At 38.4% G+C, this 27,488-nt stretch overlaps 1 protein-coding gene across 4 annotated transcripts in view; it reads left to right on the forward strand.

The window, feature by feature from the left end:
- The window catches only part of Malt1 (MALT1 paracaspase), a 56,467-nt gene that overhangs the window by 19,109 nt on the left and 9,870 nt on the right, over nt 1–27,488 (forward strand). The window contains exons 6-13 of one of the 4 annotated variants that reach the window (XM_028860589.2): nt 11–107; nt 686–718; nt 3,311–3,337; nt 5,671–5,703; nt 12,108–12,311; nt 21,331–21,508; nt 22,490–22,564; nt 23,178–23,305. In XM_028860589.2, coding sequence (XP_028716422.1) covers nt 11–107; nt 686–718; nt 3,311–3,337; nt 5,671–5,703; nt 12,108–12,311; nt 21,331–21,508; nt 22,490–22,564; nt 23,178–23,305 — 775 coding nt within the window. The remainder of the gene's footprint in view (nt 1–10; nt 108–685; nt 719–3,310; nt 3,338–5,670; nt 5,704–12,107; nt 12,312–21,330; nt 21,509–22,489; nt 22,565–23,177; nt 23,306–27,488) is intronic. The other 3 variants (XM_037197176.1, XM_028860590.2, XM_037197177.1) reach the window with 3 other exon arrangements.

The following is a 27,488-nucleotide window of genomic DNA, read 5'->3' on the forward strand; positions in this document are numbered from 1 at the left end:
GTTGCTGCAGGTTCCGTATGTGGATCTAGAACATGAAGGGACCTACTGGTGTCGTGTATATAATGACCGAGACAGTCAAGACAGTAAGAAGGTAGAGGTCATCATAGGTAAGCAGGGCTAGAGTTCTGACGCGTGCGATACAGTGTAAGCTGGGGACCTGGAGTGCTTAAGCAAAGGAAACGATTACTCTTTGTCCTGTGCCATTTAATAATAAATCACATATAAGGAGTTAAATTTTTTATAGATAAATTTTAGAGAATTCATAATAAATTCTCTTAAGTTATATACAAAAAAGAAAACAAAAAAACTGAAATTATTTTGTTTAGCTCATTTTAGTTGTTTTTAGTATTACAATTTATCTTAAATATTTGTGTCAAAATGTATTCCTTGTAGTTTTAAATTAGAAAAAGATTGATTTGGTAAAAAAAAAATTTTAATAAAACATAAAAAGTCAGAGACATATAAATGAAAAATAATTATTTGTCAGTACTCTGTTGTGAAATGTGTGATTTTGGAGTTCTGTTTACATCGAATGTATTTATAGTAATGTTTTCAATGGTAGGAAATATTGATGCATAGTTTGCTTTGACAACATGATTCTGTGATGTTTATCTCTGTTTATGTAGTGACTGCCCTTCCTAAGACTGAGTTACAATGTATTCAAATTTGTTTTCTCTAACACAAGGAAGAACAGATGAGGCAGTGGAATGTACCGAAGGTAGTGTGATCCTTTGGTGGTCTGCATGCTGCTTACTCTGGGGAGAGGTGCAGTGTCCCAGCTTACTGAGTGCAGTGATGAAAAAATACTGGCTCTAATAAGTCACTTTGATTGAAGGGTACCGTGTCTGCTCCTTAAAGTTGTGTGAAGTTTCTTCAACACTGTTGAACAGACACTTCTAAAGTAACCTTCAGCTGACTTCCTATTGCACATAGGCCCAGAGCTCCTCCATATTATTAGAAATAGTGAATATTTGCAATTCTTAATGTAAATTTTTAATCTTAATAAAATTTATTTTAAATACTGTCATAAATATTTGTTTGGATTATTTTATTTTTAAGATGCCCTTTAGAAGCAAACATAGTTTCTATAAAAATTTCAGGATGGATATATCATTTGATACAACTTTATCAAATATTAAATATTCTGGGAATAATATTGATAAGGATTTTCAAAACTGTAATGTTTTAGATTAATTTACATACCACTTTCACCTTGGAAAGAAAACTGAAAATCCATTTTAGTATAAACTTTTAACTTGTTTCAGTTAACCGAAACACTGTATTTAAATTGTAATAAGTAAATATTAAAACTTGGATTACCTCCCTAGTGTACTGCCACACTGGTTTATAAAATTAGAGCCGTAGACAGCTGAGTATTTTTTCAGTTGCTGCTTCTTTGAACCATTACGTAGTCTTTCCTAGGTTCTTGGGTAAAGTAAGATAGTAATGTTAACTCATACATTTCCTGGTTTTCCTGTCATTCATCTCTATGGTAGCATGTAAACTACTAATAATTACTGTTTTGATCCTAATACAGAGTTGTGAATCAGAATTCTCCTATAAAGAAGTTCCAATCCCACATCTGTTAATCGTACAGAAGGGAAGCCATGTAGAGAAATCTTAACCAAACTTCTCTTATCTCTTACATTTTTTTGTCTAATTGCATGCATGTTTGTTTCTTTAAACTACCTAACATACAGGAGACCTTTAAGAATAAATATAAAAGAGCGCTGCTGTTTGGCTTCAGAGTGAGCATGTGATTGTTACCCTGTCCTGCTGATCCTGTAATTGTACAGTTCACTATGCGGTTTTTTCATTGATAGGAACAATAAAATAATAATTTTCAAATAACTATTTAGAACACAGAGATGACAATGTAATTGTACAGTTGCTCTAAATATTTCAGATGGAAAACATCAGTTCCAACTTTTTTTCTCAAAAAGCCTACAAAACTAAGATATTTTTTAGTTGATAGGTTGATACATACTGTGAACAGTGTCCTCCACTACATCTTATTTTAATGTAGAGTACATGATGTCTCCTATTCCATTTTGTGTATTTTGTTAGAATATTATTAGGACAAGGGGTGTGGTTGAAAAGGCGAAGCTCAGCTGTGGTTTAGATTAGTGAGACCATGCAAATTTCAAACAGTCTTTTACGAGGCCAAAAGAAAGGCATCAAAGGTGGAATACAGAATATGACAGAAACATCTAACTGTATTACAGATGCATGAAACATCCTTACTGAAAAGAGGTAGAGTGATGTGCTGACCTACCTATCCAGAAACTAATCTATGCTGTAAGATGAAAGATAGCAATTGTACATATTGTGTGCACAAGTTGATACTACTGTTAAACTGGTTTTATGTAGCATGAAAATACCAGCCTTAGTGTAGTGATATGACCGTAATTCCAGGACAGGGAAGAGTAAGGTGGGAAGATTGTGGATTTACGGACAGCCTGAGCTACATACTGAGACATCATCTCAAGCAAATAAACCAAAGAATATATTCCCATATAATACTTTATGAATCCTGTATACTTGCAACTTACTTCATGTTCATTTTTGTCTTCATAAAATTTAATAAGTAAAAACTGATGATGACGGTTATGTCATAAACTTGTACTCAGGTTATTTATCTGTCCTGTGTGAAAGGTGTATGGAGGATATAAGTTAATTTTGAAACTGTTCTGCCTCCCCCAAAATCACACCATACGTTGCTCTAACTGTAAAAAAAAAACACAAATCCCAACTGGAGAACATTCGACTGCTCAAAACTGAAATTGTCGTTAAAAACAAGGAATGTCTAAGCAACTGTCACAACCAAGAGTGTCTGAAGGAGACACAGTAAATGCTTCTGGTCTCTTAAACAGGTCATAGGGGACAACACAGATGGATCATGAGTTGTGACATGTGTAATGTACTAAGATGTTAATAATAGGGAAACTAGTTTTGGTATACACAAGAACTCTCCTCTACAGTAGCCCACAATAGTTCATCAAGTTTCCTGGTATTTTAAAGTTAAAGGTTTTTATTTTTGTTTTTAGATCATTTATGAAATACCTAAAACTTTGAACAAATTATGAATGAGTTTATTTATTTAGATTTTGTAACTTAGTGAAACTGAGTGATATAACAACAGTTTTCTTACCTGTTCCCTATTTATATGACTTCTTCATTAACTTTGAAAAGTTCTAAACTAATAATATAACATAACAGTTCATAAACTGCTTCTCTTAGTTATACTTTTTTGTGCTGTTGGAAGTTAGGTTCTTCAAAATTAATCTGTTTTGTCTTACTCTATTTGTAGATGAATTAAATAATTTTGGGCATCCTGGTAAGTATTATAAACAAAGTTCTATTTTAGATTGTTAAGTTTGATATAGTAAAGGTGCTATAGACATCCTTGCCTACATTCTTAGATTACTGCTTACACAAAGGTCAATTTAAAGAAAGTAAATACAAAAATATTAGTGATTATAAGACTATAAAGACCAATAAGTATTTTGGATAACAATAAAATATCAATACCTGAACCAGCAATACAGCTGAATGAGGAAAATTGCCTATTGCCATACCTGATTACCTGTGTTTGACCCTTAGAGTCCACGTGGTGGGAGAAGAGAACCAATTCTTTCATGTTTTCCTCTGGTCTCTATGTGCACCATAACCCCCTATACAAAATAAATAAATAAATGTAAAAAAAATTAGCAATTTGTTGTTGTGGTGGTGGTGGTGGTGTGTTACTGGGGATCAAACCCAGGGTCTTGTACATGCTCAGCCAAGTGCTTAGCTGTAGCGCCCAGCACTGATGCTTTCTTAAAAAATCGCTTTATGTGCTCTTTATAGAAAGAAGTACATTGTTTTTAATGTGGAAGACTAGATGCATATTGATGAAGTGACACATTACATTTCCAAATTGTCAGACATGGAACATCCCTGGAGTGGTTGAGCAGGTGCCTTCACCTGATGGAAGGCAGGTAGTGGAAGGAGTTTGTAGTAGATGGATGAATTGGTCTGTAACTATAAGAGACTAACAATAACAGTCTCTAGACAAGTTTTGATCAGAACAGATTTCTGAACATGCTAAGCTAAAGAGAAAGCCATCACCTGGGACAAGGACGTTTCAGTAATGAGGATCATGTAAAGAAAGAGGATGTCAATATAAGCTGTGGGCATTCTGAAAGACAAGGATGGAACCATGAATAGATTTAATCGAATCACACAGAATGTATTAAGAAGGCATGTGGTTATTTAATATTTGCAGAAAGCCTATTGGTCTCATTATTTTATTACCATAGTTAGTTTGCTTGATTTTGTTTGTTTCATGGTGCTGGGGATTGCGCAGGGGCCTGGTGTGTGCTGGCTGTACACTCTTCCACAGATCTGCTCCTCCAGCACCAGTTTGCTTAGGTTTGTGTTTCATTCAGAGGCATCTGTTCCTATAAGGTCTGTCTGGGTTCTGCTGGCTGTCTATAAGCATATTAGACAAGACAAAGCCACTGTGACCAACAGATAATTTTTGCTGTAGTATCTTCAAATCCATGTGAAACTCCGAAAGAATTGCTTCAGTTGTCCCAAACTAAAGACTGTTTGAAAACATCCTAGTAACCGTTTCTCTTGGTGTTGATAGAATCTCTTTCCTTAAATTTGTCTGCTATGTCTTGCCCTTTTAAAAAGATGTAAAATTGGGGCTGGAGAGATGGCTCAGAGGTTAAGAGCACTGGCTGCTCTTCCAGAGGAACTGGGTTCAATTCCCAGCACCCACATGGTGGCTCACAACTGTCTGTAACTACAGTTTCTGACACCCTTACACAGGCATGCACACACAGGCAAAACACCAATACACATAAAAAATAAATAAATAAATATTTTTTAATGTAAAATTACTTCCTAAAAACTGTAGCATATACCCACCACTAAGTTTTTAACATTTCTGGGCCTGATTTTCTTTATTCTCCAAGATTCAAAGAAACCAAACCTTGAGTTTAAAGAAAATGAATGTGTAGTGAAGTTTGTAGTAGACTCCCATAGCATCTGTAATATTAAATGTGCAGGTAAACTACCCGCCCCCCAAGTACTGGGCTCATGAAGGATTGAACTTCATCTTTCCCTGTGTCGCTTCCTGGTGGTACTGGAGAGTAAACGTGATTTCATTCTATGTATGATAATGATAAACCCATATATTTTTGTCAAAAATCTTTTAATGATAAATTAACTATTAGTAACAATATTCTGATTTTTCCTTCTAAATTATTATTTATATTTATATATGAGGTACCATATTACGTACTGATACATACATATATATATATATAATAATCAGTCCAGTAATTAGCATTTCTGTCTGCTTAGATATTATTAGTCTATGTGTTGCGAGCCTTCAAGAGCTTCTCCTTTAATTATTCTTAAATTCGTAATTGTTAGAGGTTAGAGACATAGTTGCACTATTATGCCATATAACATTAAATCCTTTCTCCTGTTTTTTGTGCCCTGTTGTTCACCCCCTGACTGTCTCTCCTCCTTTTTCTAGCCTCTCTGACCTCTGCACTATTATATATAGCATTTTAATGATATCTTGCTGTCGGCATTCATTGCTTTTCTTCTCTCATGAGCTCTGAGGATATGCCACGAATAATGGTATCTGTTTGCTCTCTTATCTTTGTGCAGATAATAAAGAACAAACAACTGGCCAGCCTTTGGGTGAGTTGAGTTTAAAGTACATGATCAAGTTTAATTACAGTTTAATTTTTTGATTATCACAAAGGAATTTACAGTATTTAATTTGATTGATTGAAGGACATTGGAGCAGATTTTTATTTTGGGTAAAAGAAATTATGGAAGAACCACCTTCAAAAAGATACAGATTTTGTTTTTGGTTTCAATGGGTTTCACGTAAACAACACGTAAGCAAAAAGGAACACGGGCATGCTTCATAGAGGAAGAAGTAGTTATTGCTGTCCTCTGGTGAGGTAGAAAGTAAGAAAATCCCATGTAGGTGGCAGTGAGTCTTGAGTCTGTTTCCCACCTTCTACGATTGGAAGAGAAGGATGTAAGATAAGATCAAATAGGGGTAACACTGAAGTGTGCTTTGGAGAAGAAGACACAAGGGAGAGTATCCAGGAGAGCCGTTGAGAAAGGCTCGGTAGACTAATGTTAAGAGAGTAGAAGTAGTAACATTGATCTATGGCGGTCAGGTTAAAATAATGTCCAATTGAATTTTATCAGAATTTTTAAACCCCCCCCCTTTTTTTCTTTTTTCGTTTTTTGTTTTTTGAGACAGTATCTTAATGTAGCCCAGACTAGCCTGAACTCACTATCCAAGAATGACTTCAAATTCCTGGATCTTCCTGCCTCTGCCTCCCAAATTCTGGGATTAAAAATTCAGTGCCAGCCTGAAACGTTTTGTTAATTTTTCAGACTGGAAAGGGGGATATTCATGAAAATAAAGAAAGATTTGTTAGTCAGGCCTTGGTGGCGTACTCCTTTTATCCCAGCACTCAGGGAGGCAGAGGCAGGCGGAACTCAGTGAGTTTGAGGCCAGCCTGGCCTACAAAGTGAGTTTCAGGACAGCCAGAGCTACACAGAGAAACCTTGTTGGGGGTGGGGAATGGTGGTGAGAAAGGAAAATTTGGTAGGCCATGAAATTTTTTCAGTTGACCTATTTCCTTGTCTAGGTAATTCTGCTTGAAAGGATTGAAGAAGAAACTAGAATAAGGCTAACTGTAGAACCTGAATAGAGGCCAAGATTCTGTGACTCAAACCTAAGCTACCATCTCATCTAGAAGTAGAAAACTATTGGGAGAGTTAAACTAAGACTTAAAATTAGAAATATGGCCTGAAAAGATGGCTTGGCCATTAAAGGCTAAGACTTACAACCACAGGGACAAAAATTAAAATTACAGATGAGTTGTGCGGTTCTTCTGTAGTAGAATTCAGCTTTAAAGTGAATACAGGCTGGTGAGCTGGTCCGTCTGTCCATTTCTGTGTGTCAAGCACTGCAGTAATGAGGTTTCCACAGTGCACACCCAGAGCAAGCAAGAGTTGGGATTTGGAGGAATTAACCGAGAGGTAAAACTGCAAGGGAAAGAAACCACTTGGAAGGTTAGAAAACAGAAGACGTCAGGAGTCAGGACACTGGATTCACTGGGTTGGGGAAAGTGCAGCAGGAAGAACAAACATGGTGAAGGACAGGGGTCTAGTTAGGACTCCTGCTGCTGTGCAGAGACACCATGGCCACGGTGACCCATTTTTTCCTCCTTTTTAGTTATTCTTTGTATCTTTCACATCATGCATCTCCACCCCGTTCATTCCCCTGTCCCTTCGTATCCATTCTCTGCCTTTGCAACCTCCCTGCCAAAATAAAATAAAATTTAAGAGAAAAAAGAAAAGAGAAAGAAGGAAAAAAATCAATCTCGTCATGGAAGCTGCAGTGTGACACAGTGAGTCACACAGTAAACCCTTTTATCCATGTATCTTTATGTGCAAGTGTTCATTGCAGAGAGTCATTGGTCTGGTTTGAGGCCTCTGGTCTCTGCTGCACTCTCGATGCTGGGCCCTCACTGGGACTCCTCTTGGATATTCTGCTGTTGCCCTGTGTTGTGGAGATCTGCAGCTTTGGGTCTGCAGGACCAGTCCCTTCACGTGCTCCAGCAGATCACAGATGGAGTGGATGTTGGGGTGGGCCAACACATTACCCTGGTTCTGGGCATGGGTAGTTGCAGGGTTGGTCAGCCTCCAGCTCTCCCTTGTCCTCACCACCAAGGTGGAGTGAGCTCCCCAGCACTGTCCTGTTGCAGCCATGAGCAAGGGGTGGAGCCAGTTCTGGTTTCATGTCCTCAAGGACAGATCACACTTACATCTTTAAGGTCAGCTCTACTGTGTTGCCCAGGCCTAGTATAGAGGCCACTCTCCTGAGTGCTACAGCTGATGAGGGACAGGACCAGCTTTCCCCTCAGGCCATGGCAACTCTTACAAAGGAAAACATTTAATTGAGATGACAGCTTACAGTTTCAGAGGTGTAGTTCATTATCAACATTGTGGGGAGCATTGGCAGCATGCAGGCAGACATGGTGCTGGCAACATCTTGATCAGAAGGCAACAGGAAGTGATCTGAGACACTGGGTATGGCTTGAGCCTATATGACACCACAAAGCCTTCCTCCATAGTGACACATTTCCTCCAACAAGGCCACACCTCCTAATAGTGCCACTTCCTTTGGAGGCCATTTTCTTTGAAACCACCACAAGAATAAAGTACATTATTTTAGATTTGAGAATGCAGCAGCTCAGGTGATAGCAAAGTACAAGGATGATCACAGGATTGGGCAACCGTAAATGTGAAGGCCCTTAATAGTGAAGAAGACTGTCTTTTAAAAAACTGCTACATTTCATTCATAATGGTAAAATTTCATGTAGTCCAGTTCTGTTCTTTCCCAACCCTCACTTGGTAAGAAAGAGCAACTAATAGTGCTCTGAACAAAGCCATAGCTACTGTATTCTGTAGTGAGAAGCATGTGTGGTAATTACGAACACAATGACAAGCAGATAATGAAAGTTCAGCAGTGATGACTTATTTTGCTTTATGAAATGTATAATTTACTCCTGAAATGTAGACTCTGTCCTCATTTTTTGTGGATGAAATCTTAGCCAGGTGTGGAGGTACATATCTTTAATCCCAACACTTGGGAAGCAGAGGCAGATGGATCTCTGTGAGTTCAGGCCAGCCTGGTCTACATAATGAATTCTAAGACAGCCAGAGAGCTACATAGTGAGACCCTTTCTCAGGAAAAACAACAGCTACTTAACTAAAATTTGCTCAGAGTTATGTACTTGGTATCTGATTGGTGGTTGATATCTGGGAATCAGCGATTCTGTAGCCCCCTGTTGGGTCCATTTGCATGTGCCATTTCACAGACAGTGGAATTCTAAGAACAAAATAAACCAAGTGTTGGGTTAACTCTTACTGTGAGGTTCACCGAGCATCAGATATCTCATGTCTGTGACCATTTATAAAGTAAGAAAATGAACTTTATAATAGTATGTGGTATATACCATAGTAGAAATGGATAAATAATCTTAAATTATTCTTAGAATATGGTGATTAGGTTTGTCTAGGGGAGTCAGGGAAGACTTTGTTTATGAGGAAAGTTCAAGTGAGAATTTTCAAGGATAAATTAGGAGTTCTCATGTAGATAAAGCTAGAATGTTCTCTAAAGAAGAAGGGAAAAGACTTGGTGAGTGTGGACCTGTGAAGGAGGCATTGTGGGAGGGGAACAAATAGGTCAGTACTGCTGGAGGGTGGAGTCTTAGGGTAGGACTGCCATCATTAGGCTGCTGATACAGTTACCTAATAAGTAGTAATAGTATTCCAGAATTCACTAGATTCAAAAAACAGCATGAGCCAGGCATGGTAGTGCACACCTTTAACCCCAGCACTTGGGAGATAGAGGCAGGAGGATCTCTGTGAGTTTGAGGACACCCTGGTCTGCATAATGAGTTCTAGAACAGCCAGGACTAAAGGGAAAACCCTATCTCAAAAAATCTGTCAGTTTTTTTTTATCTCCTGGTTCTGTGGGTTTTACAGATGGTCCTTCTTGAAGTCTCTTATGTAGTTATAGTCTGTTGGTGACCGAGGCTACCCATGTAAGAAGGCTTCGCTTTCATACCATGGCACTTAGTGAGGACTGAGAAGAGACTCTTCCCCACTGTCCTGCCTCTTTCCCTACCTGAGAAGCTGCTGCTTTTTTTTTTTTTTTTTTTTAAATGTTGTGCTTGTATCTCAAAAGTGAAGGCTGTCAGGACCTCTTCAATCCACAGCCCAGAACTGGCAGTACCACCACATGTTATATGCTGCTGCTTGGAGAAAGTCAGAGGACAGCAGTGTGAGGTGAGGCTGACTGTACCGCACACGGTAAAGACAGCAAGATTCCTCATGGACCATCTATTACAGTGACAAGGATGTGAATGGCTGTCTGCCAAACCGAGGAATCCAGACATTGTTTTTTTGTAAGATACACAGAGTCATTAAAAGATTGGATGCATCAGAGTAACAGGAAGTCAAATTCAGTTGAACTAGTCAGATTTGATGCTAATTCTGCATTTTTTATAAATATTCAAAGACTTAACAAATGCTTAATAGCACTTAGAATGAACCCTTTTCTAGGTGATTAGGAATATGAACTCATTTTGGAAAACTTAGAATTATTAAACATGGAATTGATGATAGAGCACTGTGCCAGTTTTTGAAGAATGTCTACTACTTTAAGTTCTGGAAAATGTCTAGGATCCTCTAGTAAGTATATTTCCAAAGTGGTTTTGTTATTCTTTTGTATAATCAAATAGCATTTTTATTTCTTTGTTTTCTTTTTCTTGGTGCTGGGGAGTGAACCCAGAGCCTCCCATGCTAAGCATGCACTCAACCACTGAGCTGCGCTCCCAGCCCCATGTGTAGATAGCTTGTGTTCAAGAACTTGTGGGTGGCTCTTACAGTACACTTTATAATAAATTTCTTGAATTTATTATCTAAAACTCATGATGACTTGCTTGTGTACTTGCCATTTTTAAATTTTCTTTATTCCTCTCATTTCCTCAAATTCAAATTTTACTGTTCCTTTCTCTGTCTGGTCTCTTTGCCACAACCATTTCCTAGAATGGTCCTTGTCATCCTGTCTCAGCCCGTCTCTACTTCTCTATCCTAAGTCCACTCCAGCTCTCCTGCCATCCAGGAACTGCTTCACAAGTAGATTGGTCAAGGTAAGACCCACCATCTTCCTTAACAGAAAAATTTTAAAAGTTATATAATGTAGCTTTTTCAAGATTATCATTGACAAAAAAATTTTACAAGAGTTTTGGGCAGTTATTGATATTTTCACATTCTCACATTCTTGGACTCTTGTATTCTATAAATCATTCTTTCCAAAATAGAGTTACATACATATCACTGAATACGTATATCTATATAATAGAGGTATATCTTGAGAAATGCATCATTAGACCCTATAGGTCAGTTTCTCAGTTATTGTCCTAATGCATTCAGGAAATGTAGTAAATGCTGAGGTATATGAGGCTGCTACTGACAGACGACGCTATGCTGTTCAGAAATAACCTTTTTTTTTCCATATGTAGAAGTCATACTCTACATAATGATGAAACTTGGAATTTCTAAAATAGAATTTAACAGTGAAAAGCAGTATATAGTAACTATATAAAGCAGCAGTGTGGTTTTTAGTGATTGCTCTCAAGTACTGTGTGTCTTGTGTAAGTCTCGGCTCTAGTTTTCCACAGCTGCCAGTGCGCAGGTCTCTTGACTCTTTGCTGCCACTGTACCACCCCAAGACCATCAAGAAAGATGCACTGTTGAAGTCTCTCAAGTACTAAGCTTGGCACAGCCTTCATAACTGTTCAGGCCAGGCCAGGCCCCTCAGTAGGCTAGCTGATACTTTTTAAGGCATAAGTACATATTGTTTGCCTGCCCGCACCCCAGAACACCTCTTTCTGTCTGAGCAAAGTCAAAAAAATAAACTCAGAAAAATTCCTCAGGTAGCCTTAATATGTCTTTAAAAAGTTAAGAAGGAAATGAAAGTTGCCCTCTGAGCTACACACACACCATCGTGCCTGTGTGTCCACATGCACATATACGTATGCATCATAGTATATTATGATGATGATGGTGATAAAAATTTTTAAATTTAGAGGTAGGAGGAGACAGTTCCCCCACACAACTACTATAGGAACAAATGTGGTCCTTGTGAAGTTCCTTCTTTTCTCTCTTTGGCCTTTCCTCGCTTGCTCTGTGAATTCTTCCTCCCCTCTGGAGGTGTTTGTTTTACTTCCTCCATTCTCAGTGAAACAGAACCTTCGATGAGAGCAAACTCTAGCAGCAAACTCTGGCATACAGTTCATATGTAACTAATAAGTATCCTTTGTCTGATGTGATGTTTCACCCTGTTGTGTTCTTAGTCTCCTCTGTAAAGTAATACCTCTAAAATGAAATTTAATGCTGTCTTACTTGAAACACAGTAGTCTTAAAGCAAAGTTTTTCATTTTAATACTTCTATAAATTTTAATCTTTATACTCTCCTCTAATTCCCCCCCTTTTTCTTACAGCAAAGGACAAAGTTGCTCTTTTGATAGGAAATATGAATTATTGGGAGCACCCCAAGCTTAAAGCTCCTTTAGTGGATGTGTATGAATTGACCAACTTATTAAGGCAACTAGATTTCAAAGTTGTTTCATTGTTGGATCTTACCGAATCTGAGATGTGCAATGCTGTGGATGAATTTTTACTACTTTTAGACAAAGGAGTATATGGTAAGATATTTCTAATACTCGTAATTACATGCCATTCCTATTCAACACATTAAGAGTTGGAAAGTCCTGGGCTGGAGAGGTGGCTTAGCAGTTAAGAGCACTTGTAGCTCTTCGGAGAACCTGAGTTCTATTTCCAGAACATGATGGCTCACAATCATCTGTAACTCCAGTTCCAGATGATCTGGAACCCTCTTCGGGCACACAAGTGGTGCACAGGCAAAATATTCATACACATAAAAACAAATAAAAAAGGATAAAAGGTGGGAAATCAGATGAAGGTAGGTAAACATACTGTTGAATTGAAGAGTTTTGATATTCTTGTAAAAAAAGATAAATTTTATCTTTATTCCAAATGAATAGCTAATCAGCTTACTATCTTCGGTGGTTTTTCTTTTCTTTTTTTTTTTTTAATCTTGTTAGAACAACATTCTTTTGTTGTTGTTTTGTTTTGTTTTGTTTTGTTTTGTTTTTGAGACAGGGTTTCTCTATGTTATAACTCTGGCTGTCCTAGAACTCGCTTGTAGACCAGGCTGGCCTTGAACTCACAGAGATCAGCCTGCCTCTGCCTCTCGAGTGCTGGGATTAAAGGTGTGAGCCACCACTGCCCAGCAAAGCATTATTCTTATGAGAATTCTTACCTGTCTTTCATTATTCTTTATTGACTGTAAAAGTTACCATACAGTATTTAGTGTTTAGTAAATTAAGAAATTTGACCTTGTAGATTATCAGATAATAAAACATTCATATATGCTTGATATTATGTAGGTTCTTTTAAATATAAAATGTTGTGATATTATATACATTGTATTTGCTTCCTTTATCCAATTTTTGCATGGTATTTTCTAGTTGTTTATTAGGATCTAGAATTTAGTAAGGAAATGTTGGACAGTGCGTCTCCCTCATATCCATCCCAGTCTTCTGTCCTATGCTGAGGATGTAATTCAGTCTGTAGAACCTTTTATGTGCTAGGCAGAGACTCTACCACTGAGTACATATCCAGCCTTGCCTACCTATTAATTAAAATTCTGTGCAGATACAACTCAAGATGTAGCCATACATTTTTAATGGTTTTTCCCCATTCTTTTTCTGAAAAGTACTCAAAATACTGTAGATCTGATAAAGAATTTTATGAGCCAGAATATGCTGGTAGTAGTAAGAATTTCCTTGCTAATTTATTTTTTATAATGTATTTAGCCTTGAGTTTGGGAAGGCCAGCAGTTGAGTTCATTCCAACTGTCTTTCAGAGTGTACTTAGCATAACTGTTAATATTTGAGTGCCTAGAATGTGACATCTCCTGGCCTCCTGGAGTTAGGCTTGCAGATAATAAACAAAAAGTGTCCATTTGACTTTCTGACATTTCAAATTATTTTATTTCAGTAACTAGAGATACAGCTTTCTTGTTTACAAGTAGGTTGATATGGTGAGATAAACTTGGTAGAATTTCTAATGATTCTTAGGTAGAATTTTTAAAGGAACAAAAACCACCCTTTTGAAGATTTAACAAACTGTTAAAAGGATGATCAAAAGCCTTAAATTTCATTTAAATGAATTTTTTCCTCTCAATAAGGAGGGTTACTATTGTAGTACACATGAATAATAAGGTAGCTACTTCAAGTTTTCCATTTCTACCATTATGCTGATTTTAAAACAAAAGTTTTCTCATGAGCATTATAAATTTATGATTAATGGGTGTATTCATCCATTTTTCTTTTTTATTTTTTTAAGATTGATTTATTTATTTATTTATTTATTTATTATGTATACAATTTCCTGTTTGCATGTATTCCTGCAGGCCAAGAGAGGGTGCCAGATCTCATTACAGATGGTTGTGAGCCACCATGTGGTTGCTGGGAGTTGAACTCAGGACCTCTGGCAGAGCAGCCAGTGCTCTTAACCACCGAGCCATCTCTCCAGCCCTCATCCATTTTTCTTACAAAAATGGAAAGTAGCTAGAGAGATGACTCAGCGGTTAAAAGCACATGCTACCCTTCAAGAAGACCCAAGTTCAGTTACCAGCACCCACATCGGGCAGCTCACAGCTGCCTGAAACTCCAGCTTCAGGGGAATCCTATGCCTCTGGCCTTGGTAGGCAACTCACAGACATATATACATATACATATTAAAAATAATAAATGAAGGTCTTTTTTAAAAATAGGAAAGCATATGCCATACACATAGGCCTTTTGACAGCTTGTCTATATTTTTTCATTCTAACAAGAAATATGTTTCAGTATGATCAAAATATATTTGAATTTGAAAATTGTTTTAATTAATGAAAAATATAATAATGATAAAAGAAATTGTCAAAGAGTAAAGGAAAAGGAGTCATGGTAATAGGAAGAGGCCAGAGAATTCACTTTGAGAAAACTTGTCTATAAGAGTGTTCACCCAGCAAACTCAGCGTCCAGGTACTTAGCATGCACAGTGTGGAGCAGGCTATCACTCCTTATCTGAGTCACATGACTGGCTTCTTCCACCGCCCAGACCCAAGATGGGTCTCCTCTTCCAGCATTCATTGTTGGGCACTCTGTGGGAGGGAATTACAAAAAAGATGACTACATTTGATAAAATTCCCTGTGAAAATGTGTTTCTGAGAACTTAACTTACTTTGTATGGGTCTTCAGTAAATGAAAGTTCCTTTTTTAAAAAAAAAAAAAAGTGGATTGCTTGAGTATATTCTATAATTTATCTGTTTTTAAGGTGCCTGTGTGACTTACATAGGGTATTACTTCATTAGAAAGTGAGGTGTAAGAAAAAAAGTAATGATAAGTATTGATTTAGGTTAAATTTAGGTTTCTGGGTTGGTAAAATATCTAAAGAATGAGAGAATTATATAAATATATTACTCTTTGTTTTTTACTGCAGCTGTTGTAACTTTCCAGCTCTCTGTGTAAGTCAGAACATTTAATTGCCCCTGTTATTAAGCAGAGAGCCAGAACTATAAAGGGTGGTTAGGGGCAAGATTGCAGTTTGCCTGACACTTTACACACAGTCCCCACTGTAACAGTATCAGTTTGGGGTATAAAATAAAGAACAGTAAAGAATAGAACAAAGGGAAGCTTAAGAAAGCTAGAAAAACTTAAAATCCTGATTCATGTCTTAACAGGGTGACTGCATTATATTTTGAAGTATTGTGACTACCCAAAACACCAGACACATCTACATTAAATGTAAGTGTGGTAAAGGCTTCATGGTGTAGGGCATGCCATAAAGGACTTTTTATTTCTCGTTTGGATCATGCCTTTACCTCTCCTGATGTCCTTTAGGGTGACTAGTGGTCCTTCAGGGGTTAGGAGAAGGTAGAGGAGTTTCAGCATGAAGAACTTTAGATACAGAAACATGTAAACACAAGTGGACACTCTTTCATTGTCCACTCATTTAAAAGAAAGAAAAATTAGAACAGAAAAAATGAGTAATTCAGTCTGTAACATGTAAATAAGCAAAACCCAAAAATAGAAATAATTTACTTATAAATGTATAAATAGTTATCCAGATAATAGGAGGGAAAAGTAACCACGTGGCGGTCCGTCTACCTCACCAGATGTGTTTGTGTGTTCATCACCGCTTGCAGCTTACCTGTGCCTTTGTGGACAGACTACTCAGTAAAGATGCTCAGAATCTGACAAAAGCCCATGGAGTCAGTCATTTAGTTCAGTGTAAGTCAATGGTTAAGCACCGGAATAAATTCACCCATGTCCAAGCTTTGGATTTTGTGGCTAGGTAATTTTTCCAAACTGAAACAGTGACCTATAAAGTGGCTAGAACTCAATTATCAAAGCTGTGATAGGAAAAAAAAATCACCCTCATGCCTGACACACTCAAAATGCCTAAATTATCATATCCATTGTTACCATTATTATTACAGTTCTTGAAATTTTATTAAATGGGCTAGAGAGTTGGCTCAGTGGATAAAGTACTTGCTGCGTAAACATAAGGACCAGAGTTTGGATCCTCAGCTCCCATATAAATGGCAGGCATGCATAGAAGCTTGCTTGTAAGCTTGGCAGTGGTGGCGCATGCCTTTAATCCCAGCACTCGGGAGGCAGAGCCAGGCAGATCTTTGTGAGTTCGAGGCCAGCCTGGTCTACAGAGTGAGATCCAGGAAAGGCGCAAAGCTACACAGAGAAACCCTGTCTCGAAAAACCAAAAAAAAAAAAAAGAAGAAGAAGCTTGCTTGTAGTCCCAAGCCCTTGAGAAACAGAAGCAGAGTCCCCAGAAAAAGCGGGCTGACTAGCCACATTGGTTATCTCTAGGTTGAGGGGAGAGACTCTGTCTCAATCTATGAGGTGGAGAGTGATCAAGGAAGACACTGAGCATCAACTTCTGGCCTCCATACACACGCACACTCGTGCATGCACATCTCTACACAGGTGTGCACACAGACATGTAAACATGCATATACTCACCACACATGTATACACACACACACAAAAAAAAATCTGTTAAAGGAATTCAAACTGTCCTTTAAATTGGAGATTTGGACTAGATAGCACTTTGGGCCTTGACTGATCGGGTTTTGTGTATTAAGACTCTGCCTACAATTTCTTTGGGGGGAATATAACAGTGGGGATGTGGGGGTGTAAACTATAATGTAGTCTATACAATGAAATATCAGTACACTCACATTAACAATATAAGCCAACACAGTGATCAAAATTACCTGCATCCAAAGTCTGGTTTTCTGACTTAGTAGTCCTTGGAATTTGGGTGAGCTTTTAAATCTCGGTGTTTCAAGTTCCTATGTACGAAAAAGGGGAGTGATATTATTACCTGCCTTGTTGTGAAGAGTTCCTATGTATGAAAAAGGGAGTGATATTATTACCTGCCTTATTGTGAAGAGTTCCTATGTATGAAAAAGGGAGTGATATTATTACCTGCCTTATTGTGAAGAGTTCCTATGTATGAAAAAGGGAGTGATATTATTACCTGCCTTGTTGTGAAGAGTTCCTATGTATGAAAAAGGGGAGTGATATTATTACCTGCCTTGTTGTGAAGAGTTCCTATGTATGAAAAAGGGAGTGATATTATTACCTGCCTTGTTGTGAAGAGTTCCTATGTATGAAAAAGGGAGTGATGCCATTACCTGCCTTGTTATAAAGAGGATGTGAGTCTCCCGGAGCTGGTGATTTGATATTCTCAACAGAGCACTATGCAAGTAGAATGCCAATCAACTTGAGTAGAAGTTTGTTACTGTTTTTATTTTATTGTTTTGCTTTGTTCTGTTTGAGACCGTTTCCTTGTGTACCCTAAACCTGTCCTTAAACTCAGGATCCTGCTGTTTCAGCTTCTGTACTGGGATCACAGATATGTGCCACCATCCAAATATTTTATCTGTAGCCAAAAATAAATAGCTGTGTTTTTTTTTTTAATTGTTTTTAAAGCACATACTTGGTGGCACACACTTTTAATCCTAGCACTTAGGAGGCAGGTACAATCAGATTTCTGAGTTCAAAGCCAGCCTGTGCTAATATAGTATGTTCTAGTCTAGCTAGGATTATATACAGAGATCTTGTCTCAAAAAACAAATTTAATTACATATATTTATTTAGTGTGTGTGCATTTGTGTGTAGGTAGGTGTGTGCCACAGTGCTAGCAGGTTAGACGACAGTGTGCAGGAGTCTGTTTTCTCCTACCGTGTGGATCCCAGGGATCAGACTTGGGTCATCAGTCTTGGTGGCAGACACCCCTTCCCAAAGAGCCATCTCACCAGCCCCAGAACTACATTCCTGGAAATCATGTTGCCAAGATAGAAAATTCTCTAATGGCCTCATTTGCATAATTATATTTCTAACTACATTCAATTGCCTGATATCTCTAACGGTATCTATTTTCTCCCCTTTTCTTGAATAATTAAGAGAATTAGCAGTGCTGGAGATGGAATTTTTAAAATACAGTGAATTTCACTGGTTTATTGTATATAAAAATAATCCCCCTTAGTATAATCTCATTGCAAACAAAAGGTTTACACTTTGCACAAGTCATTTTGGTAAGGAGAAATCATATTTTGTAGTAAGTGCCTTAATCTGAGCAGTTGCTGAGGAGATAGCAACTGTATGGTGAAATCCCTCAGAGCTGCTGCTTCTCTGAAGCTGAATCTTGCTAGAACCAGATGGTGCCGCACCCAGGCTTTCTGATTGGGTATCTAAGTTATACCTGTTGTAAACATGGCACCAGTTCTAAAAGGTCGTTCCCTGCTGGGCTATGTTGATTGTTAGTGTCAAGTGCTTACTGAGTTCCTGTTATATCTACAGATAAAGAAGTGTCAGTGTTCTGGGGGGCACTGTAATATACACAAAAGAAAGATGCAGGTAAAGAACAGAAAAAGACAAAGAAGACATGATCAGTACTTAGAGAACATTGCAGTACTTAATACAGTGGTGGAAATACCACCTGTGGAGTCCAGACACCTCAGCAGTATGACTTGAAACAGCTGTTTAATTTCCTCTTCTGTGACACACCTGTAATCCCAGCACTCAGGATGCTGAGGCAGGATTATCACAATTTTGAGGCTGGCCTGGGCTGAATGAGGTCCAGGTCAGCCAAACTACAAAGTGAGACCCTGTCTCAATAACTCAAAATTATATAGAGGTAGATATCTTTTATAAATTGTGTTATCTGAATTAAAAGTAGGTTGTGTATATGGAAATGCTTTGAAAATCACGAAAGTGTTATACAAAGACAAACGGTAACATGAGCATTTTCCCTCAGAAAGCCTAAGTACACATCAGACTATTTACAAAGTGCCAAAAAGTGAGTGTTACCGGGGCTGGAGAGGTGGTTCAGCAATTCAAAGTGAGCCCTGCTCTTTCAAAGGACCTGAGTTTGGTTCCCAGCATCCGTGTTAGATGGCTCATACCTTCCTCTCAGTCTAGCTTCAGAGGAGCCAGTACCTTCTTGTGGCCTCCATGTGTATCTGTACATACCCAAAAATAAAAATAAATCTTTAAAAGTTTTGAAATATTAGTAATTTTTTAAAATGTTGTAGCATTTCAAGGTGTGTGTTACAATGTTAGAAGGCTATAATACTGGTTGATAAAACTTGAGCAGGAATCTGAATTGAAGATACTCTTGACATGGGTTAAGATTTAACGAGCTAAAGCTTCAGTGCAGTCATGGAGCTTAAAAACAAGTTTGTCATGGGTGGGTACGGTGGTGCACGCCTTTAATCCCAGCACTCGGGAGGCCGAAGTAGATGGGTTTCTGTGGTTCAAGGCTAGCCAGGGCTACAGAGAGACTGTATCAAATAGTAGAGGCTGGTGGGGAAAAGTTACATTTTGAACACTTGCTAAAAATACAACTTGTATTCTTTAAAAGTACAATTTAGTGGATCAGAATATTCCCAAAGTTGTGCACAGGTCATGTGCCTGACTCCTCATTTTGATTACTGGGAAGTGAGAGCCATGCCCACTTACATGTGTCTTTAACCTAGCCTTTGACCACTGTAAATGCACCTTTTGTCTTAGGAGCTTGCCAATTCTAGATGTTTCGTATAATTGGAAACACTGGAGCCAGAGAGATGGCTCAGCAGTAAGATTTGCATCTCTTGCAGAGGACCCAGTTCAGTTCCCAGCATTCCTAACAGACAGCTCACAAATGGCTGTGACTCCGGTTCCAGGAGATTTGATGCCCTCTTCTGGACTCCATGGTTTCTGGCATTCACACATGCACACATACACACCCGCACTGTCTTGGTTTATTTGCTGTTGCTGTGATAAAACACTATGATGAAAGGCTGCTTGAGTTTTGGCCTCCATGTTCTGATCACAGTGCATCATGAAAGGAAGTCAAGGCATGAACTCCAGGTAGGGACCTGGCAGTAAGAACTAAACAGAAGCCATGGAGGAGCACTGCTTCGTGGCGTGTTCCACATGGCTTGCTCAGTTTGCTCTTTTATATAACTCAGGACAAGGATGCCGAGGGGTGGCACCACCCACAGTGGGCTGGGCCCACTAACACCAATTATTAATTTTAAAAAAAAAGTCCCACAGATTGCCTGAAGGCCAATCTTACGGTGAAGATATTTTCTAAATTAAGACTCCCTCTTTCCAAATGGCCCTAGCTTGTGTGTCAAGTTGGCAGAAAACTAACTATTCATTCAGACACACATCCACATAATTAAAAGAAATCTTTTTTTAATGGAACCATTCTGCATATAACCTTTTCTGTCTGACTTCTTTCACTGAGTATGTGCTTAGTTTAATCCATGTTATAGCATGTTATCAGAACTTTTTATTTTAAGAATGGTTAATATTTAATTAAATGACTAAACCACATTTTGCTTGTCTCATCTCACGGTTACTAAGGTATTTTCACTGTGAGGGTAATATGAATGATGTTTCTGTACGTTTTTGGATGCAGTTTTGTGTGGACCAGTCTTAGCTCTCCTTTGTGAATGCAGTAGGACTGCTGGACATGAGGCAATTTGGTGTTTAATTTTTTGAGGAACTTGTAGACTCTTTGCAAAATTTTTGTATAATACCGTATTCTATTACCCGGACAAGTGAATGAGCATCCCGATTTCTCCTCATCTTCGTTACTGCCTGTCTCTTGATTACAGCTGTCCTAGTAAGAGTGAAATGGTATCTTACCACAGTTTTGATTTGTTAATGGTAAAGGATGTTAAACATCATGAATTGTGTTTGCTTATTAACCTGGTAAATATTGACCAAGGTTCTTTCCTGCACCCTAGCCTCATGAGGGGACAGATGAGGAAAGAAGTCCCTAGGTAGTATCCTTATTACCCTTTTCTACTCCACAGTATACTGTTAACTGGGTCTTTCTCCTGTCAAGTAGAATGTATTTCAGACAGTAGCTTGGTGGTGTTACACAATATGGAATTTAAATGAAGACCATTTCCAAAATAATATGAAATTCAGATCAACTTTTGATTATTGATTGTCTGTAATTGGATGTTTCTTAGATAACGTAAGCCTGAAGAAAAGAAGTCATTGTTACAGTATATATCTGTAAACGTTGAAATGCATTTAGAGCTGACATCTCTCCTTTCCTTACCCCCAGGGTTGTTATATTATGCAGGGCATGGTTATGAAAACTTTGGGAACAGTTTTATGGTCCCGGTTGATGCTCCAAATCCATATAGGTCTGAAAATTGCCTGTGTGTACAAAACATACTGAAATTAATGCAAGAAAAGGAAACTGGACTCAATGTGTTCCTGTTGGATATGTGTCGGAAAAGGTACAATTTCTAATCTCTGTAAAGTTATTGTTGGGATCAAATATCAACCTTGACAAATTCTACCCACGGCAGTTCTGTAAGGTGCTAAGAACCAGTGGGAATTATGAGTTTCTGAAAGCAGACTTGATGAAAATATATTTTTAGTATGGGTATCTAATTATTTTACCTTACTTTCTGTTTGCTGTAGAAGAGACTAAAAGATACAAGTTATATATTTGCACCACAAAGCATTGGCTCTCTAGAATGCGTATACATGTTGTTAGCAGTCACTGCCATTTTTCTCTAGGAATTAATAAGTCACACCCATGGATTTAGAGCATGTAGTCATCAGTCTGTCTTGTCTTACAAATGTAGAAAGTAGTTGGGTAGATTTTGGAAGTCTTACATCTATTTGTCTGGCTTTGTGTTCTCAATAATTACAACCAATGATTATTCCTCTCTGATTTTTTGCTTACCAGTCAGAATTCAGTGAGGGAGTTCAGATACAACTTCATTTTTAAAGCTAACAAAAAGCCTGGTGTGAACTGGTTTTTAATCCCAGCACTCAAGAGGCAGAAGCAGGCAGATCTCTGTGAGTTCAAGGCTATCCTGGGCTACACAGCAAGTTCCAGGCCAGCAGAGCTGCATATTGATACCCTGCCTGGAAAAAAAAATCTAAAAGCCAGGTATAGCAGTATCCTAGAGTTCAGGAGAGTGAGAGTGAGTGGGAGGATCTTGAGTTTGAGGCTAGTGTCCACACTACCTAGGAAGATCCTAGCTTTAAAAAAAAAAAAAAAAGCTTCACAAAAGATGGGATGATTATTTACTGTCTTCATAACGTAGGAACCTGGGTTGCTTTTGGTTTGTATGTAGCTGGCTAAGTAAAGGAAGTTGATCTGTCATTTTATGTGTACTAAAAGTAGTAGCGTATTTTTCATTGAAGAACACTGTAATTTCTCATACTTGTATCTGCCCTTTTCTCCTTCCCATGCATACAAATAGAAATGACTATGATGATACCATTCCAATCTTGGATGCACTGAAAGTCACTGCCAATATTGTGTTTGGATATGCCACGTAAGAAAACTTTATATTCAGTTTTCTTTGTTCTTGTATGTCTTTGTTTTGATTGTAGATTAGAAACAGAAATATCCATAGACATCTAGGCATAAATTTTCCCTCTTGATGTGCTTGATAGAAAGCTTCAGCTGTGCACCTCGGTCTCAGTGCCTTCTCACTACGCCGCAGAACCTTTCACTTTTGCCTGAAGTTCAGTTCTAGTTGGGAAGCCATTGAAGGACAGATGGAAGAGGGAAACTTATCTGTGGGCGTGGGCACCCCACTAGCAAACGCTGGCTCTCTTTTTTGTTGGTTCCTTTTCTATTGGATAGTGACAAGTTATAAGCATATATTTGTGGGGTACAGGGTGCTACCATGTACACAGCATGGACTGATTGTATGAAGCCCGTTAGTATTCCAGTTACCTTTCACACCCATTTACTTCCCCTGTCTCAGAGAAAGAAGCATTATGTCTTGACTAGCATCTCCTCCCACCCCCACTTCCCAGCCTCTGATGACTGCCATTCTGCCTTTGGTGTTCTTTGTTGTGTGTTCAGGTTTGTCAGTGAGCACGTGGGTTTGTTGTTCTGTGCCTGGCTTATCTCACCTTTTCTCTTGATTTTTTTTTAAGGTGTCAAGGAGCAGAAGCTTTTGAAATACAGCATTCTGGATTGGCAAATGGGATTTTTATGAAATTTTTAAAAGATAGATTATTAGAAGACAAGAAAATTACTGTGTTACTGGATGAAGTTGCAGAAGGTAAAGTTTTAACAAGAGCAATCCACTCAGAAAAAGCCCAGTGGGGGAGAGAAACCTACTTGAGGTTCTTTGCTCGGTGTGGTTAGTGTATTCTCATCAGTACTGTGTGGGTTTGGAATTATGGTGTGCTTTAGGAAACAGTTTTTGGCTTCATGCTCAGCAACACTGATGCTCTCGGTTCTTCTCTTTCCTTGCTGTCCTGGCGAATCTCATGAGCAGTGATGAGATGGCGTTCAGTCCTCAGAGCTCTGCCTTATGTCCAGCCTGTACCTTGCTGCTGCCCAGTCTAGTTGGTAGGAAAACTAAAAGTGCAGTGAGCAGTCTATGCAAGCAAGGCATCTTCCTCTACACCTTATCTTTAGAAATGTTGACATCCTGCTAGAAGAAAGCCAACCTCAGGATTTCTTTGATGAACTTAGATGTTTCCAGGTCCTGCTTTACGTATATGGCCTTATAGATCATATCTTCCATCTCCTTTTGTCCCCTTCCCTGTCTGGTCACAAGGTGCTGTAGCTCACACAAGGCCAAATCTATACCTGTTAAATACGTAGGTTACAGTGTGGTTGAACTTGTTTTGTTAGATTTTTTGGATTTGGTGTTTTTGTTTTTTTGAAACAGGGTCTCACTGTATAGCCCAGGCTGGCCTCTAACCTCACAATTCGTCTATCCTAGCCTTTTTTATTATCTTTATTTTTAGTTAATTTTGTTCATAAGTGTAGCTGTCTTGTCTGCATGTATGTCTATACACCACGTGCATGCCTGTACCCTGAGAAGGCTAGAAGAGGACATTGGATCCCTTGGGACTGAAGTTACAGATGGTTGTGAGTTCCCATGTGGGTGCTGGGAGTTGAACCTAGGTCCTCTGTAAGAGCAGCCAACTACTAAGCCATCTCTCCAGCCCCTGCCTCAGATTATTTAGTACTGTGTTTTGCAGTATATTTTTTTTTTTGATGAACTTATGTAAACCACATCAGAAAGAAGGTACACCCTTTGCAAACCCTAAAAACTGAAATTTCACAGTTCTTACAGAGTTGACAGGTTGTGTTTTAGGTGTGTCTTGAGTCTCTGTTTTGTTCACTCTGTAGCGCAGGCTGACCTCAGATGCTCAGCAGTCCTCCTGCCTTAGTTCACTGAATACACACAGCTCAGATATAGCACATTGAGAATAAAATATTTTGCTAACAGCTGTTGATCATGTTTTTTTTTCACAAGCTCCAACACACACATACACACACACACACACACACACACACCATGTGACTTAATCACTTAGCAAAACCTGCCGGTTTTTAGACTTTCTCCTGCCTGCTTTAGCCAGAGAAGTTCTGCTTTTATCTGTTTTACATATTGAGTTTCCTCTTAAGCCTTCATATGAAAACATTCTGCCTCTTCGAATTTAAAGCCCTTGGATTATTTCAGTTATCTTCAAACTGAAGTGTGTGAAGTTGCCGCAGACTCTCTTTGGGTGTTTTAAGTTTCTTTTATGGAGGCAGGGAGCCTCAGCTGTCCTGGAACAACAGTTGTGTTGAGCAACCACAACCTCCCAAGTGTCTGTATGAGGGGCGTGAGCCCTCATGCTTTGGCCAATTGCATTTTAAAGTATATTTAAAACTGGAAGTGGAGCTCTTTGGTAGAGCACTTACCCAAAGTATATTTTAAATATTTTAAAATTTAATAAGAAACACATGCTTATTTACCTCTGATGGTTACCAAGTTGTCTTTTGCTATGAGTGTATTTGAACTTCTTTAAGAAGTTTGCTGTGGTTTCAGACCTGGCATGCCTCCACAATTAAAACTGCCCAGACAAGAGTAGACTAGAGTAAAACACATAGTTCAGTGCTAGACATACTGTTCATATCATGAGTAATAGCCAACCAACTGTAAAAATAAGTAACATTTGATGAAATCATAATAGTTCAATGTAGCATGATAGTCTTAGTCTCCTTTCTCATTGCCGTAATAAAATTGTAACAAAAGCAACTTAGGAAAAAAAGGGTTGCCACAGTTCCAGGTTACACCCATCATTACAAGGAAATCAAGATGGCAGGGACCTGAAGCAGTTAGTCACATTTCATCCACAGTCAAGAAGAAAAAGCAGTATATTAATGCGTGCACTCTGCTGCTCACTACCTCCACTCATACAGTCAATGCCTGACTGAGAATGATGGTCTTCCTACCTCACTCAACATAATCAAGATAGCTCCTCCAACAGACCAGGCTAGCCCCCCTCCCCCAATGAGGCTTCCTTTCCTGGGTCATTCTAGAATAAGTCAAGTTAGCAGTTGTAACTGATGACCTCAGTAGGGAAGAACAGAAGTAATTATAAGAAATTGTTCTGAAGTCAAGCTTAATGGCTTCACACCTTTAATCCCAGCACTTAGGAGGCAGAGGCAGACGGATCTCTATGAGTTCGAGGCCAGCCTGGTCTACAGAGTGAGTTCCAGGACAACCAGGGATACACAGCAAAGACCCTGTCTGGAAAAAAAAAAAGTCATCCAACTTTGAAATACAACTTCCTGTTTCTCCCCTTTTAGCTTCTGAAATAGTTAATAAAAAATGTATGATGCAAAATATTTGAAGAGCATAAGTTATTGAAGGGGAAAATTACCTTGTCAATTTCAACTGTGTACAAATGAAACAAAATGTGAAATAAATTGCTTGCTTTTATAAGGCTACAGTGTTTAGTCATAGCCTAGTCCTGTATTTTTTATTTTTCAGAACAACCTTATTATCAATGGATGTTCAATGTAAATCTAAGACTTTGCCAATAACCTACATGTAATAACTATGCATGTCCTCTATTTCTTTTCTTCTTCTTTTTTTTTTGGGGGGGGAGGGGATTGTCTGAGACAGGTTTTCTCTGTGCAGTCCTAACTGCTCTGGAGCTCACTCTGTAGACCAAGCTGGCCTCAAACTCAGAGATCCACCTGCCTCTGCCTCCCATGTGCTGGGTGTGATTAAAGGTGTGCGCCGTCACACCCAGCTGTCATCCTAATTTTATTTATCATTCCTTCCATTTTCTTGTTATAGTTTCATAGAATTTTTGTGTGTTCTCCAAAATTATGTCTTTGTATTTAGGTTATTTTTAGCTTTAAAAATAAAAAGATATTGTGCTCCATGTAATCTCCTAGGTCTTGAATTTCTTCAGTTCTCACATTGAGCCATACTGTTGAATGACTGCAGAACTAATAAAATTTCATCAGGGAATGCTGTGGTTTTTTTCAGCTACTGTCCTATGGGTGGACATTTGAATTCTTTGGTATTTTTGTTACTGTGAGCAGTGCTATTCTCACATTCTCACACATGTACCCTGGAGTGTACACCAAGAGTCTCTTGGAGTTGTAAACCTGTGATTTGGAGTTGCTGGGTCATAGTGCATGTCAGTGTTCAGTTGTAAGAGATGATACCAAACTTTTGTAAAAGGTTTTTCTGTACCCACTCCCCATTAACACTGTGCAAGAGACAGTGTGAATCTGTACTCCCTCCATCACTTGATAGATTAGACTTTTCTGGCTTTGCCTATCTAATGATGTTAAATAATATCTCAGGTGGTCTTGATTTTTTTCCCTAATCATTAGTGATGTTGAATGTTCCTATATTAATTGTCATGCAAATCCACCTAAGTGAAAATGTATTCATGTTTTCCCCATACTTTTTTAGCTTACTTTATCTGTATGAGTGTTTTGCTCACATGTGTGTCTGTGCACCACATGTCTGGTACACACGGAGATCAGAAGAAAGCATTGGATCCCCTGGAACTGGAGTTATGGGTGGCTGTGAGCTGCCATGTGGGTGCTGGGAACCGAGCCTGGGTCCAAGAACAAGCACTCCTAGCCACTGTTCTGTCCCTCCGGCCTTCGCCGTGTTCTGATTATGTTGATTTTGCTTTGCTCATTGATTGAGAAGAGTGTTGAGTGATTCTGTGGTACTAGATTGCACCTCTAAGACACTGAGTACAAATGGTAGTTTTTGAAGGAACCGTTGTTTTGTTTCTGATTTAAAGAGAATGCACATGCAGAATAATACAAGTTTTTAATATTCTTTGTGAGGTTAAGAAAGCTCTCTTCTGTGCTGATTTTTTTGAGAATTAAAATGTTGAATATATTTAATAGTTTTTCTTCCACTACGAAGAAAGTAATATGATGCTTCCATTCTTCTAATCTCTCAGTATGATTGATTATAT

The sequence above is a fragment of the Peromyscus leucopus genome, chromosome 19 (genome assembly GCF_004664715.2).
Source record: "Peromyscus leucopus breed LL Stock chromosome 19, UCI_PerLeu_2.1, whole genome shotgun sequence".
NCBI classification, from domain to species: domain Eukaryota; kingdom Metazoa; phylum Chordata; class Mammalia; order Rodentia; family Cricetidae; genus Peromyscus; species Peromyscus leucopus.